This window comes from Podarcis bocagei (assembly GCF_964188305.1).
Source record: "Podarcis bocagei genome assembly, chromosome: 9".
Taxonomy (NCBI): Eukaryota; Metazoa; Chordata; class Lepidosauria; order Squamata; family Lacertidae; genus Podarcis; species Podarcis bocagei.
Window position 1 is genome coordinate 70,462,106 of NC_138134.1, and position 16,702 is coordinate 70,478,807.

The 16,702-nt window shown below is 46.4% G+C and overlaps 1 protein-coding gene across 6 annotated transcripts in view; it reads left to right on the plus strand.

Moving 5' to 3' along the window:
* CCDC158 (coiled-coil domain containing 158) overlaps window positions 1-15,958 on the plus strand; it is a 50,924-nt gene extending 34,966 nt beyond the window's left edge. For 5 of the 6 annotated variants that reach the window (XM_081206914.1, XM_081206918.1, XM_081206917.1 and 2 more), the window contains exons 19-27: window positions 4,110-4,226; window positions 5,291-5,457; window positions 6,894-6,947; window positions 8,396-8,455; window positions 10,799-10,866; window positions 11,055-11,264; window positions 13,368-13,388; window positions 14,464-14,565; window positions 15,771-15,958. In XM_081206914.1, coding sequence (XP_081063040.1) covers window positions 4,110-4,226; window positions 5,291-5,457; window positions 6,894-6,947; window positions 8,396-8,455; window positions 10,799-10,866; window positions 11,055-11,264; window positions 13,368-13,388; window positions 14,464-14,565; window positions 15,771-15,847 — 876 coding nt within the window. In that variant the 3' untranslated portion in view covers window positions 15,848-15,958. The remainder of the gene's footprint in view (window positions 1-4,109; window positions 4,227-5,290; window positions 5,458-6,893; window positions 6,948-8,395; window positions 8,456-10,798; window positions 10,867-11,054; window positions 11,265-13,367; window positions 13,389-14,463; window positions 14,566-15,770) is intronic. The other variant, XM_081206913.1, reaches the window with a different exon arrangement.
* Window positions 15,959-16,702: the final 744 nt, after the last annotated feature.

The window sequence follows — 16,702 nt, forward strand, 5'->3', positions numbered from 1 at the left end:
TGCCACTGGTTCGCTCGGGTAGCCGGGAGAACGCAGTTCGAGGTGGCGGTGTTGGGGAGAGACCCTCGCTCAGGGTGCCACTAGACTTGGCGGCCGGCGGCCTATCTGGGGGCGTATTTCGGCGGGGCGATTGGGGAGGAGGGGGCTTGTTGCCGGATTCTTCAGCTGAGCCGGAGATCCGCTGCTGGGGGTCCCTGGGCCGAGTTGTGAGCACGGCCTGCTGAAGGGAGATCCAGCCGATTGCGCGACGGGGACGGCCGGGGCTCTCCGGCTAGGGCGCGCGGCTGGCTGGCTGGCGAGGGAGCAGGTGGGGAGGGGGAGGGGGTCCTCACTCTCTTAGGAAACGCACCCGCGCACCCGATTGCCACGAAGTCCGAAGGGTGCGTGTGTGGAATTAAAAAGCAAAAACGAGATACGGGCAGGGCAGGCAAAGAGTTTTCTGCAAGAGGATGGAGGGCAGGTTGAAGAGAAAATCACTCAGGATGAGACAGTCAAATCAGCCATGATAAAATGGGCTCAGGATATTGGGTATAACATCATGTTTGAGGACTGGGAAAGGTTATGGACCACCGGAATGAAATTCACGGCATGTAATGCCTTGAAGGAAAATATTATGAAAATGATTTATAGGTGGTACATGACCCCAGTCAAGCTTGCAAAAATATATCACCTGTCTGATAATAAATGTTGGAAATGTAAGGAGGCTGAAGGGACATTCTTTCACCTCTGGTGGACTTGTCCAAAAGTGAAGACCTTCTGGGAAATGATCTATAATGAGTTAAAAAAGGTATTTAAGTATACCTTTCCCAAGAAACCAGAGGCCTTCCTCTTGGGCATTGTTGGCCAGAAAGTGTTAAAGAAGGATAGAACTTTCTTTATGTATGCAACTACAGCAGCAAGAATACTTATCGCAAAATATTGGAAGACACAAGATTTGCCCACACTGGAAGAGTGGCAGACGCAATTGATGGACTACATGGAACTGGCTGAAATGACTGGCAGAATCCGAGATTTGGGAGAAGAAACAACGGAAGAGGACTGGAAAAAATTTAAGGACTATTTACAAAAACAATATAAGTTGTATGAATGTTAAAAATTTACACGATTCGGAAACTATAGCTTCAGCAATTAGATTTGGGAAACAGGAAATTATATTTTAAGTAAGAAAAGGTCAAAATCTAAGGTAATACTATGTTTAATTTAAGATATAAGTAACTGATGAAAAGTATGTTAAATTTAGAGGTATAGTATTTGAAAAGTACAAAATAAGGTACGAAACAAGGTAATAATTTGCTGATATCTTTATTATAAAGAATGCAGGGTAAGGGAGATGCGAGGAAGTCCAGTTAGTTATATAAAAAATGTGTTGAATGGTTGGTTTTCTTTTCTTCTTTTTCTTGTTCTTTTTCTTTTTTTTTCAGTGTATGTTTCTAACTTTGTATTTGAAAACTTAATAAAATATTTATATATATAAAAAAGAGAGAAAATCCTTTCGCTTTTCTGGGGCTCAGGGAAGTCTCAGAGCCGGAGGTTGGGGAAGGGACCCCCTTTGCTCTGCCCTCTTCTCCCGTCTTAGATTTGCATGGGGGTCCCCGCCCAAGCTTGCCTGGCCACCGGGCCACACAAGGGCCGCGCTCTACGCGGCACACCTTGCTAGCCGCGCAGCTGTCCTCCGCGGCTGCGGAGCGGCCCTGCGCCGGTGCCCAGCCCCTCTGGGCGCCCGCTGCGCTGCCAATGACAAGCGGGCGACGTCGCGGGCGGGGAAGGCGTCGCTTTCTTTCCCGATCCTGCATCCTCCCAGTCTTCCAGCCCTTTTTTGGGTTGGAAGCTCGTCTCGTTCGCCCTTCTCCTTTCTTCACCCTGCGCGCAATTTTCCTCCCTCGTCTCCCTCCCCATTTCTCCTTCCTTCCTTCCTGACTGACTGACTGACTGACTGACTGACTGACGGGCTTGGGCTCGGGCTCAGGCTCCGGGTCGGGCTCGGGCTCGGGCTCAGGCTCGGGCTCAGGCTCGGGCTCCGGGTGGGGCTCGGGCTCGGGCTCGGGCTCGGGCAGCCACAGCGTCGGCGGTGTTGGCGATCGGCGGCGCGGGGGGATGGCCCTCCCGGGGGAGCCGGCGCTGCTCAATGGGGTTGCCAAGGAGACAGGCCGGCCGCCCCCCTCCCCTGGCCCGGCGCCCCCCGCCGCGCCGGTGCCCGTTATCGAGCTGGTGCGCGCCGGGCGCCCTATAAAAGCCGCGGACGCGCCCACCACCGCCCGAGATTATTGGGGGGGCTGAGCCCCCCCAAACGAATTTTTGAGGGGGCTCGGGCCCCCTCAAGCCCCATGGAGTCGGCGCCTATGCTTGCGGTTTCCAAACTGCACCCCATGTTTCCCTCAGAATCATAAAGTCATAGAATTGTAGAGTTGGAAGGTCCAAACCCCTGCAATGCAGGAATCTTTTTGCCCAACGTGGGGCTTGAACCCACAACCCTGACATTAAGAGCCTTGTGCTCTACCAACTGAGCTATTAAGTCCACTAATGAAAGCTGGTGCCTCATAATTTGCCTGGTAATTAAAACTTGTACGAGCCTTTCTGCAACGTTGCTTATGCATAAATCCACTCTTGACTGCGCCCTAAATGAATAGAATCAGTCTGGTCCAACAATTTCACAATGGAAGCTTCGTTCAGGTAAGCAGTGGCAAATCTCCCGGTTTCTGAATATCAACAGTTTTTATGTCGGATCTGCATCCGTTTATTCTCAACCAGTGTGGCATCTATCGCTTTGCAGGTGTATGAGCCTTTGATGGCATGGCTGATGTTATTAGCTCTTATAACAGTTCTTCCTGCGTAGATACGGCGAGAAAGCACAGACTGGGATGAAACATGCTTTCTTAAAAATGCGCCTGAACTGGTCGCGTTTTATTTTGAAGAAAAAGTGACTACAGAGTCCCAGTTCACAGTGTGCTGCTTATCAAACTCCCCACCCAACCCCACAAGATATTATTTGTCCCTAAAGGTGCTGTTTGCACTAAAAAGCACCTTTGGGGGTGGGTGGGAATTGCACATGAGGTTGGGGATAGAGATGCATATTCTGCCCGGAGTTAGCATCTGGGTTTGTTGAACAGCCTAGTCCCCATATTTTATATGGTCCTGAATGGGGTAACTGTGCCCCTGAAGGAACAGGTGCGCAGCCTGGGAGTCAGTTTGGACTCACAGCTGTCCATGGAGGCACAGGTTAATTCTGTGTCCAGGGCAGCTGTCTACCAGCTCCATCTGGTATGCAGGCTAAGGCCCTACCTGCCCGCGGACTGTCTTGCCAGAGTGGTGCATGCTCTAGTTATCTCCCGCTTGGACTACTGCAACGCGCTCTACGTGGGGCTACCTTTGAAGGTGACCCGGAAACTGCAATTAATCCAGAATGCGGCAGCTAGACTGGTGAATGGGAGTGGCCGCCGGGACCACATAACACCGGTTCTGAGAGATCTGCATTGGCTCCCAGTACGTTTCCGAGCACAATTCAAAGTGTTGGTGCTGACCTTTAAAGCCCTAAATGGCCTCGGTCCAGTATACCTGAAGGAGCGTCTCCATCCCCATCGTTCAGCCCGGACACTGAGATCCAGCACCGAGGGCCTTCTGGTGGTTCCCTCATTGCGAGAAGTAAGGTTACAGGGAACCAGGCAGAGGGCCTTCTCGGTAGTGGCGCCTGCCCTGTGGAACGCCCTCCCAGCAGATGTCAAAGCAATAAACAACTATTTTACTTTTAAAAGTCATCTGAAGGCAGCCCTCTTTAGGGAAGTTTTTAATGTTTGAAGCTGTACTGTTTTTAATATTCAGTTGGAAGCCGCCCAGAGTGGCTGGGGAAACCCAGCCAGATGGGTGGGGTATAAATAAATTATTATTATTATTATTATTATTATTATTATTATTATTATTATTATTATATTTCTATTAATTGACCCATCATTAATGCTGGGCAGCTATTGTAGATTGTAGATTAGGGAGCTCTCTGTAAGTGGGCACACGCCTAATGTTTCTCTGGCAACCTTCCATTCTGGATTCTTTGCCGAAACCGAAGCCCTATGAACATAATTTTTATTCTGCTTACTCAGACGCTCCTTCGTCCACAGGAGCTGCAAGGACCGGGGTACCTGCTGGGCTCCTCTTCGGCCAGGCCACGCCTCTCATCCTTGCCTCATTCCCACTCTTCTAGCGCACCAGCATCCCAAGCCTTCGCTGGCCACATCGTAAGTATCACAAAATATCCCTGCCAGGTTTAGCAACAGGTGGCACTGTGGGTTAAACCACAGAGCCTAGGACTTGCCGATCAGAAGGTCGGCGGTTCGAATCCCCGCCACGGGGTGAGCTCCCGTTGCTCGGTCCCTGCTCCTGCCAATCTAGCAGTTCAAAAGCACGTCAAAGAGCAAGTAGATAAATAGGTACCGCTCCGGTGGGAAGGTAAACAGCGTTTCCATGCGCTGCTCTGGTTCACCAAAAGCAGCTTAGTCATACTGGCCACATGACCCGGAAGCTGTACGCTGGCTCCCTCAGCCAGTAAAGCAAGATGAGCGCTGCAACCCCAGAGTCGGTCACGACTGGACCTAATGGTTAGGGGTCCCTTTACGTTTAACTTCCATAAATTTTCGTATTTTTCCATGTATAAGACGCCTCCTGTTTTGGGGACTCAAAATTAGGAAAATGGGGAAGATTGCCCATAGTTGTTGAGCTTTTTTGGGGGGGGGCACAAAGTTGTTGAGACTGCCGAAAATTGCTCACTTGTCTGCCCGATGCTGACACTTGCACACATCCCAAAAGCCGCAAATCGCCCGCCCTGTTGCCACAGTGGCAGCCAATCATCCGCAGCCCTTGCCACAGCCACCAATAACACGCCCAATAGCCGCTGCCGATCTCCGGCTCGTGGCAGCAACCAATCCCACGTACCACCTTATGCACTATCCATGTATAAGATGACCACCAGTTTTTGGACATGACTTTTAAAGAAAAAAACCTTGTCTTATACACGGAAAAGTATGGTAACTTGGTTAATACTGCAGTGCAGTTTAGGGAACATCCCTCCTCTTTGAAGGAAAAAAAAAGCGAAGACATCCGTAGTATTTGGACCAGGTGGGTATCACTACCACCTGTGGGATAGCAATTATCGGTGATTGGTCAGACAATATAAAAATGAAAGTAGGTGTTGCTTTTAACTAGTGCCAAAAAAATTTACTATATTTATTTGGGGGTGTTTCGTTATGCTTCTGAAAAGTGAAGGCCTGTTTTCATAGTATTTGAAATCCATATTTCCATTCAGATACCATCCAGGGCCAGCTGCCCTGGCAAGGATGACCCATTACGAGATTTAAAGCAACTCCTCCAAGAATTGCGGTGTACCATCGATGAGATCCCCTCTACCATTCTCCCCAGAAGAGAAAGTGACAGCGAGCCCGATTCGATTCTGGAAGGCACTAGCAATTTATTGTAAGAATGTACAAAAACACCATGAACATGCCTTTGGAAATGAGTGAAATCTTATTATCCATGGGTTTGGAAAAGAATGATTCATTTCAGAAATGAATGATTCTTAGGCAAGGGACTTTCTGCTCATACAGTGTGCGACAAGTACTGTGGTTTCTGATTTACTGATACATCACCCATGCTGTGTTAATCCACTAACAGGCTTCAAATTGGATTCTAGTTTTGCCCTGCGGCAGGCAGGAGTGAAAGGTGATTGATGTAGTAGGTGAACTTTGAAATTCAGATTGAGTTAGTTCTTTCAAATGAACATGGAACTCCCTCACCCATGTAGCTCCATGTACACCTCTTATTTCTCCCTCTTCTCTTCTCCCCCCTCTTCTTTTTATTCTTCTCAGGCTCCTCTCTCTGATTTTCTCCTTTCTCCTGCATTTTTCTAGCCCCCTCCAAACACCCGTTCTCCCTAGGCTCTTCAGCCAGCCTTGCCCCTCTCTATGATCTCAGCAGCTGAACCACTAGCACCCACAGATTCCCTTCTGGGTTCAGGAGGGCAGCTCAGCCAATCACCGAGAGGCTTAATCACCACCACAAAATCTTTTAAGTACATTACACCAAGGGAGGGCAGAAAGTAGATCAGGATCTACTGAGAGATCACAGGGTGATTTGCAGTAGATCAACAAGGATTTCTGACTAACAATAGCAGCAACAAAATCACTCTCACCCCACCTTAAATTATACTACTGAAGAAAGCTTGGGGTAACCCAGATTGGGTTTTGATATGGAAGGACTGTGTGTTTTATTCACTCTTCCACATTTCTGCAGCAATTTCCTGGGAGGTTTTTTTTTTTGTGTGTGTGTGTGTTTTTAATGCCCATGGAAATTATTCAGCTGCTTAGTGCCAATTTTCATAATAAACATATTTCCGTATGCCATTTTGTCCAACGCACACATTTTTGCAAGTGATTTCTAATATAACACACTTTTGTATGTTACATTCATTAATATGTTCATTTAATTCACATTTCCAGCAATCCGTGATTTTTTGTAAACACTGGTTAGAGAATTGTGCTGTAATATTCGGATAAGAGCGAATAAGAGCAAATTTTGAAGTATATCTGTCTTTTGGTTCTCATATTGTTTTGGAGCCTGCATATGTGATGGTTTCAGCTTTAAATGTAAACTGAACTGAATTTCTTCTCCCTCCCTGCTGCTGAATCTCAGGATTCTAGTGGAAACAACAACTCAAAGTAGATCCTTCAGGCCTGAAGTCTGCCCACCAACCCACTGTGCTACATTATAGATAGGCAGCATCTTTGGACAAAGGCTTAGTTAGCAACCCTATACTTACCTATTTGTTTCAAAGCATTCTGTTACTCTCCAGGGTGGGGGCAGATTAGGAATTTAAACAAGCACCTCTCATGCGGTATTTTCCTCCCACACAGGGACCTTGCAAGCAGAGACTGCATTGGCAGGAGATCACATGAAACTTACAGCAGGTGAGCCAATTCAGCCGAGGCTCTGAAATTCCTTTGAAGGTCAAAGTTTCTGTGGTGCAGCCAGGTAGAAGAGTGAGGGTGCATTTGTCACAGTTCTGTATTTCTTTTAATGTACAAGTTGCTCTTTAGTTTCATGAAAACCTACTGGTCACTTCTGTGATATCTGTATATCTATGAGCGTTACTTGGCCGCTCAAAAAGCTGTTCCGGGGACTGCCAACAGATGGCATTCCCTCCAGCCTGCCTTTTTGCCTTTGTGCCACAGTTACAGGTGTTTCTTGAGCTGACTCAAGCACAGCAGGAGCCAACATCAGCGTCTGGCCTAGAGGCAGGGTGGGACTTGCCCGGAAAATACAGCCTGCTGAGCAGCTCCCTTAGGGAGGAGGATTGCCCAAGCAAAAAAATTTAAAATACTCCCCTGATTCTCCAACAGCTTCCATCCGGCATGGAAGAATGAACCACTTCTCCTTAAAGTGTGGGATAGAGCAGCTACCAGATAGGAAACAGTGCCTCTTTGAGCAATGCTTTTGCCTATGAACCACTGCTACCCAAGCAACTTGCTCAGGAAGAGCGCTGGTTGAGAAAAACAAGCATAGAATTGTGGAGTTGGAAGGGACCCCGAGGGTCATCTAGTCCAACCCCGGGCAATGCAAGAATCTCAGCTAAAGCATCAATAGCGGGTGGCCACCCAACCTCTGCTTAAAAACCTCCAAGGAAGGAGAGTCCACAACCTCCCAAAGGAGACCATTCCACTGTTGAACAGCTCTTTCTGTCAGAAAGTTCTACCTGGTGTTGAGTTGGCATCTCCTTGTAACTTGAAGCCATAGAAGAAGAAGAAGAAGAAGAAGAAGAAGAAGAAGAAGAAGAAGAGGAGGAGGAGGAGGAGTTTGGATTTGATATCCCGCTTTATCACTACCCGAAGGAGTCTCAAAGCGGCTAACAATCTCCTTTCCCTTCCTCCCCCACAACAAACACTCTGTGAGGTGCGTGCGGCTGAGAGACTTCAGAGAAGTGTGACTGGCCCAAGGTCACCCAGCAGCTGCATGTGGAGGAGCAGGGAAGCGAATCCGGTTCACCAGATTACAAGTCCACACATTGGTTCGAGAGTCCTCCCCTCCACAGCAGGAGAAAACAAGCTTGCTCAGTCTTCCATGTGACAGCCCCAGAGACAGCCTCTCAGTCTCCTCTTTTCCAGGCAAAACATACCCAGCTCCTTCAACCGTTCCTCATAAGTCTTGGTTTCTAGACCCTTGATCATCTTGGTCACCCTTCTCTGCATAGCGGGTTCCAGCTCAGAGGAGTCTTAATTTTATTTTTAATTTCTCTTCCCCCTTTAAAAGAGTGTTCTCCTTTTTCACCAAGAGGGTTTCTCCAGAGGGGCTCAAGTATTGCTTTGTGCCTGAGCATCATCTCTTCTCACTTTAATGAGACCCTTGTCTCTCAACACAGGGAAACTGCAGTCCGGGACCTGCCTTCCGATGTCACCATGGGGCAAGATAGTTTCAGCAGGTGAGAAATGATGCCTTCGGTTTGGGTCCTCTGACATGACAAATTTGTCACTCCTCCCTTTTTACACAAAGGAGAAATGTTTTAGGGAGAGAGAGAAAATCTCACCACTGAGACAGTGGCAGCATCCTCTTAGCATAGTTTCTGTAAATGGTTTTTTTGTGTGTTTTTTTCTGGCATGTGATAGGCAGTTTTATGTTGCAACATTATGCATTGGGGCTCCTTATCAGAGCTCAGGAAACCCAAGCTGGTCTTCCAGAAGTCTCCTGCCTCTCTGCTTGCCTTGAACCAGACCCAACAAATTCTACAGCAGCCCCTGAGGATCACACACAACTCCTGCAGCATATTAGCTTGCTGTTGCCGTTGCCAGCAGCAGTTGCAAGTCTGAGTGTAGCTAGACATAAAAATATTCCACTGCAGCTCAATAAATAAATAAGGGTGTGTTGCACTGTACATTCATTTGGTCCATTCTACGCACTGACATATCAGGCCCTATACGAAGACTTTACCCTTTAATTTAGAAAGCCATAGACTTGCTGGTAACAGAGCACAGCAGGCTGCCCCGGACAGCTGTCTCTCCCCGCTGAGAATTAGACACATGGAAATATTTTTATATCAGGGATGACTTTCTGAGACAGCTAAGTTGAATTGCTAGTAAAGAAAGAACAACAACCAATCTTATCACAGAACAAAAATGTAAGATGAGATTAGTACAAAAATTCACAAAATCATAGCATGGATAATACAAAGCTTATAAGAATAATTGTGGCTTACCAGATTTATATCACACAAGTGGACAGCTTTCAACAAGAAAACTGTCAAACTTGTTTTTTGTATCCATCTGTGTGCATGCTCTTACACACTATTTCTTTAACACCCTAAGTTAGCTGTTAATTAATACAATTAAAAATACTATAAATCAAAACTACAAAACAAGAACAGTTGTTTCAAAGGATGCAATCATACAAACTATTACTATTGGTAGAATGCTGTCCCCAGGGAGGTTTGCCTGGTATCTTCATTATACGCCTTTAGGCACCGGGCAAAAACATTCTTCTTTAAACCAGGCCTTTGTCAGGATGCTGTCAGCGGCTCCCGGCTGGTTGCCCAGGAAGTATAAAGGCAAGCAAAAGTTTCTTGCCATCCTTTTTTATTTCAATATTTACAGAGAGAGGCTATAGAACCTAGCCTCTTGGATAATGCCGTTGTCCCAAGTGAACCCCCACCCCGTCTCTCCCTCATTCGTCACTTCTACGGGTGCTGCTACGTGCCCTTTGTCTTTGAGCTCCTTGCTCTCCTACTTTCAAGGCTCACCGGGTTCTGGGAGATGGTGGGTCTGGAATGCTTTCTAGTGGCAACGTGTCAGCCAGCTGCTGCTCTGGTTCTGCCTGGTCCTCCTCTCCCATTATTCCCCAACTTTCCCCCTCATCTGCCTCTGAGCTGTGACCTCCTGCAAACCCCTGTTGTGAATCTATACTGTCTTCCTCTTCCTCCTCCCTGGAAGGGTCAGGATGGGGAAGCGGTCTCCACCATTCCTCCTCTGCCCAGTCCCTGACAGCCTTTGGCTGATTGACATCCAATGCCCTTTTAAAATGTGGGGTGGGTTGTTTTTGTTATGTATTTTGTAGTTTTATATTATTATGATGATAATAATAGTAATAATAATACAAATATTTTGCAAAGCAGACTTTTAAACTCACATGTATATGAGAGACATATTTTAATCTCAACCATTTTATACACTCAGCCATAATGCTAAGGTGTAATTGAGAATCGATGAATTCTTTTTTGTGTGTGCATATGTAAGAGTGTGACTGCTTCCAGAAACATAACCCCCTAGCACCTAAACCAGCCTTTCTCAACCTGTGGGTCCCCAGATTTTGTTGAACTACAACTCCCATCACCCCTAGTTAGCAAGGCCAGAGCTGGGAGTTGTAGTCCAACAACATCTGGGGACCCACAGGTTGAGAACCGCTAATGGTGCTTTTGTGTACGAAATGGTGTGGCAGCAAAGTACTTCTGCCCCCTTGTGCTATTTGGAGCAACACGACTGCTTTCTGGACTTCTGTGTGGCTCTTGCACAGCTCTGCTTATCTAGCAGCTCTGCTTCTTGGGACGGAGGATAAGGCTTTTGAAGGCTACTATCCAAGAAAGCTATACTCCATGGTCAGAGGCAGTGTGCTTCCGAATGCCAGCACTGGAGGGGAGAATGCCGTTGCGCTCAGGTCCTGCTAGCAGGCTTTGTGTGGGCATCTGGATGGCCACTGTGAAAACAGACGCCTGGACTAAATGGGCCATGGACCTGATTCAGCTGGGCTACTCTTCTGTTCTTCTGTTTGTGCACAGGGAACCTTTAACGTTACATGCTACAGACCTCGAAGATTCAGATGCTACCCTTCCCTTCACGTCCAGTGGTGAGTGTCCATTAAACAATTCAAGAACTAATATTCAGGGAGGGCACAGTATCGGCTTGGAATACGGACTCGAGTTTTGTTTTCCAAGCCTTGATGTTGTGTTGCCTAACGTGCTCTTTCTATAAAGTTTGTTTAGTGTGTTTTTTAACTACCCTTTATTATTGCAATGCTGTCTTTGCCACATCCAGTGTCTAAAGGAATCTTCAGTTCCACTCCTCGTTTTACTTCTTTGAATAAACTGTCCCCAGAGGAGAGGTACAAAGACAGGTCTCCCGTGCACTCGCTGTTAACGGCTCATCTGGATGACCTGAAGGTAACTCCTGCAACCTGTTCAGAACGCCGGTCAAGTCTGAAGAAGAGCAGCTCCCCGGAAGCTACATCCTCTTCTGCCTGTAGAAGTAAGTGCCAAGCTATAATCTAGAGCCAGCCATAAAACCACTGGAACAAGGGGTAGTTGGGGCTTCTTCATACGGTCTTCCCAACCCATACAGTGGTAACTCTGGTTACATATTTAATTCGTTCCGGAGGTCCGTTCTTAACCTGAAACTGTTCTTAACCTGAAGCACCACTTTAGCTAATGGGGCCTCCCGCTGCTGCTGTACGATTTCTGTTCTCATCCTGAAGCAAAGTTCTTAATCCGAGGTACTATTTCTGGGTTAGCGGAGTCTGTAACCTGAAGCGTATGTAACCCAAGGTACCACTGCATTAGATTTAGGAGAGAGCCAACTGGATAGCTTGAAAGACCTACATTGGCTTCCAGTACGTTTCCAAGCACAATTCAAAGTGTTGGTGCTGACCTTTAAAGCCCTAAATGGCCTCGGTCCAATATATCTGAAGGAGCGTCTCAACCCCCATCGTTCTACCCGGACACTGAGGTCCAGCTCCGAGGGCCTTCTGGCGGTTCCCTCACTGCGAGAAGCCAAGTTACAGGGAACCAGGCAGAGGGCCTTCTTGGCAGTGGCGCCCGCCCTGTGGAACACCCTCCCACCAGATGTCAAAGAGAAGAACAACTACCAGATTTTTAGATGACATCTGAAGGAAGCCCTGTTTAGGGAAGCTTTTAATGTTTAACAGACCACTGTATTTTAATACTCTGTTGGAAGCCACCCAGAGTGGCTGGGGAAACCCAGCCAGATGGGTGGGATATAAATAATAAATTCTATTCTAGAGCATGAAATTCTTTATCCCAGGGTCGTGGGTTAGAGACCCACCTTGGGTGAAAGATTCCTGGATTAAAGGGGGTTGGACTAGATGACCCTTGTGGCCCCTTCCAATTCTACGATTCTATGATTGCTACCATGAGAAGGGCAGTTGTAAGATATTGCACCATCCCATCCCTCTTCCCCCTTAATTTTCAAGTGTTTCATTGCTGCTAATATTGCGGCAGTGCTAGCAGGCTCTCTGCCTCACTGTGTGGAAGGGGGTCCTTAGAGTGAGGCGTCTGGGCAAAATGCCTCTGCCATCACTTTTCTACGATGGCTTGGAATTCTCTCTTAAACATCGTCAAAGTGGAAGCTTAACATTTAACTGTGGCTGCACTGCCACAGAACAGCTATTGCAGTGCAGCCACTCTCCCAGGTCCCCTTACCCAGAAAGTCTTGCTCTGGGGAAGGACTCTACCCGAGAGCCTCGCAAGATCTGGATAGGTGGCAGTGGCGGCAGCAGTTGAGTGACAAAGGCCCACACATAGCCTGAGGCCCACACATAGCCTGAGGCAATTGCCTCGTTTTGCTTATTGGATCCCCTAGCAGAATGGCAATGTGCTTCAACAGCCAAGTACAGTGGTACCTCGGGTTAAGTACTTAATTCGTTCCGGAGGTCCGTTCTTAACCTGAAACTGTTCTTAACCTGAAGCACCACTTTAGCTAATGGGGCCTCCTGCTGCCGCCGTGCCGCCGTAGCACGATTTCTGTTCTTATCCTGAAGCAAAGTTCTTAACCTGAAGCACTATTTCTGGGTTAGCAGAGTCTATAACCTGAAGCACATGTAACCCGAGGTACCACTGTGCTATATATTATTAAAGGGAGACGACATTGGCTACAGGCTTGGTGATGACATCACAAGGAAAAAGGAAAGAACAGAAAATGTAGGGGCATACGGAGGACTCGGCCCAAATTTAGCTTTTTGGCATCAGAGCCAGCTACAGGCCTGAGGGAGCCATCAGCACAGTGCTCCCCTGTGGTTTTCACCAAGCAGCAGCGTAGCAAATGGTGTCAGCAAAGTGAGTGTTTTAAATTGCCCACAATGCCCCTGACATTCAAGTCATTCAGGAGCCCTCATGGCATGTTAAAAATGGTGGGTCTCAGGCTACTAGCCTGGGTGTTGCAGCCCCATTCCCAGGTGCCCAAGGATGCCGTGTGCCTCTTTTGGCACGCCAGTCAGTGCAAACATTCAAAACCTCCAGGTGTAAATAAAAGTCAAGTGGCACCTTTTATTACCATGTAATCATGATCTAAAACCACATTATCTTAACTGGGGTTTTCCTTCTTATTTCCAAACAGGTATCACCTTTGGCACCTCTTGTAAGTGAACTTTTGCTTAAAGATTTTGCAACGTTTCTCACTAAATAATTCTGCTCCCACTGCTGTAATGTACCAGCAGTCTCCCAGCTCGCTGAAATATTGAGGAAAAGAAATTCTACCTACTTTACACATTCCTTTTCGCCTTTGCCTTGGTGGTGGTGGTGGTTTTTTGTTTTTTTAAAAAAATAAATATTTATTAAGAATTTTCCATTTTAAAAAGCCAAAAAGAAAAAAGAAAAAGAAAAATTAAAAACATATACAGTTTGCAATCCTTATTTTCTATAACATATTTCCCTGACTTCCCCTCACCTCCCCTTCTTATATTCCAATTCAAATTGTAAATTCAACAAGTTCTTATCCCCAGTTTTTAACCTTTTTAAGGTGGTTTTATTTCTTCAATTTATATACCATCAAAAGATCTCAGAAACACATTACAAAACATCAATGATAAAAACATAGTAAAAAGCGCACTGACAGACAGCCTAATAGTAAAATATTCATAATAGTAACAGTCTTCTCCCCTACGCTTTCACAGGCCATAGATTATTTAATGGCCACAGGCCTGAGCTTGCTTTTAATTACTGATAGACAGATTTTGCTGATAGGAAAATGACCAGTTTTCTGGAATGTGTTTTCCCCAAGCAATTGCTTCACATTGCTTCATGTCAAGCCAGTTCCAGCTGGGTTTCCCCACAGATGATGGTGAACGTGGCCTGGAATCTGCAGGGTTTTGGTCGGCTCCCGTTTCATGTACTCCCTTCTCTGCTCCCTTCTCTGCACACTTCTTTTCATGGAAAGTGTAAAGCATACTTCATTCCTGTTTTGTGAACATGGCAGAAATGTTAGCAGCATTCCCATTGCATGTGTTTTGGCCCTTAAACAACTAGGATTTCAAGTGTAAATGTGCTGATCTTCAGAAGATCAACATGACCACCACCATCAGCCAGTGTTAATGTGATACCACTAATAAATTGTGAGCTGGCCCATTTCCAGGGTCTTCAACACTATGGCGGGCCTGCTTTCAGATGAACACTCCATTTATATCTCTGACTGTGATTTAATATTTTGTCTGCAGCTATTCAGGCAGGGGAAGCCAATGGAAATGCCTGCAGGAAATTACAGAATAAGATGGAGAGTCTGCAAAACCTAGTGGAAACGTTGCAGTTGAAAAACCAAGGTACGAAATCATACCCTGTTTGACAATTCAGTAATTTGCCTGGAATAAGACTTGTCTTCCTACATGTTGCTGCCAACAAAAAAGAGAAGACTTTCTACACAGGATGTACCACTTACTAAAAAGTTGTCAAGTTAACTGTTTTGCAAATTATTTTACTGCCCATTGCAAATATGTACGCTGTATCACTTTGGAGAGGAGTAATTCTGAGAGTCCTGGTGCAGCTGCTGCAAACTTTTGAGTAGACGCATCAAGAAAGGAACAGTTTAGGTGATTTTAAACTCTGGACTTAATAGTCGTGGGGATGGGGACACACACACCCTTTAGTTAGCAATGTGTATTACTTACCGTATTTTTTGCTCTATAAGACTCACTTTTTCCCTCCTAAAAAGTAAGGGGAAATGTGTGTGCATCTTATGGAGCGAATGCAGGCTGCGCAGCTATCCCAGAAGCCAGAACAGCAAGAGGGATTGCTGTTTTCACTACGCAGCGATCCCTCTTGTTGTTCTGGCTTCTGAGATTCAGAATATTTTTTTTCTTGTTTTCCTCCTCCAAAAACTAGGTGTGTTTTGTGTCTGGTGCGTCTTATAGAGCGAAAAATACAGTATTTCAAAACACCAGTTTATTAATCGCCTTCTGTACAATCAAGGCGACGTACAATAAAAAAAGCAAAAAGCATGGTAGGCCAATCCTGCTATGGAGATGGGGGGGGGCTGTTCATTCTGCTTAGTAAGGTCCCAGACATTTACCCCCCTATCCCTTCACCTGCTCTGGCACCACCCCTGCAGAGGAAGGGCAAAAGCTCAAACCACCCCTTGCTGACAGAATGTTTATGTATAGCGTGCCATCAGTATGTTTGAGTGTACAAGGAAATATCTCTACCTGGAGGGGTCATTTGACACAGGCAAAGCAGAAAACAGGAGTGGAGAATGCTGGGAAAAGGCACCTTCATTCCTTTGTGATGCACTGGGGACCGCCCTGCTGTTACCAACGCTCGTTGGATGGTACTTGTGACAAGAGGAACAAGCTCTGGTCATAAATGCAAAAGGTTCTTTGCCAACCTCATCCCTTCCACTGGTGCGAATTATTGAATACGGTCCTGGGTTTCGTGAAGAGCCAACCTGCAGGGAGACAGGAGCGTTGTTCTTTTGGGTTTTCTACCCTCCTTGGTTGTGTATTAATGTTCCTTCCCTCAATGCTACCTTCAGCAATGTCTACAATGATCCGATGCCAGGAAAAGAAGATCGAGAAGGCAAAGGAGAAGGAGAAGAAGCTGTCCAAATGAAATGTCGTGTGGTTCTCAGTCGCTCAGATGTATGTAGATTGTGCTCTGTTAAATGGAATGCTAAAAGCCTACCGTTACTGTTTAATAATAAAAGTTGCCATAGTTTTGTAATCTGCCTCTCTGTGTAGAAAAAGCAGGTTTGGCAAACAAAAGTGCCAGTCTCTTGTTGGCATAAACAAGGCAGTGGCCATATTCACTAAATGGATGTGCTCAGCTACAAACAACTCCCTAAATGTTCATACCATCTTAACTTGCACCTTATCCTTTATTATTTAAATAGGACTTTTATGAGACCCAACATGGTAGCTCAGTCGGTAGAACACGAGACTTTTAATCTCAAGGTCATGGGTTTGAGCCTCACGTTGGTCAAGAGATTCCTGCAATGCAGGGGGTTGGAGTAGATGACCCTTGTGATCCCTTCCACACACACACCCTACCCCTCACAGGGCATTTTCCAGCCAAAGTTGGGAGAGGGAGGGGCAGGTTGGAAATCTATGCCAGTGCTCAGAGATATTTATCTTGTTACTTTGTACGTTCATGCAACTCTTACTCAATGCAAACACAAGCTACAGTTTCCTTTCTCTGCTGCCAAGGTGGCTGGCTGTGCAGTGAATTAAGGGGTGCCCTGTCTCAAATGGAGGTGCCAACAGGTGCCACCTAACTGTATTCTATGTTCTGCTTAGAAGGCTGCCTCTCCACCCACCCATCTTATGACCGTTCCTGCAGGCTGGCAGAAGCGCCATCAGTTCTCCCTTCCTCATGAAACCGCACCCCCTCGGTATATGTGTTTATGTTCAGTTCCTATGTAGACTTTGGTCTTTTGTAAGGTTGCACAGCACATTCCTCTTTCATTCC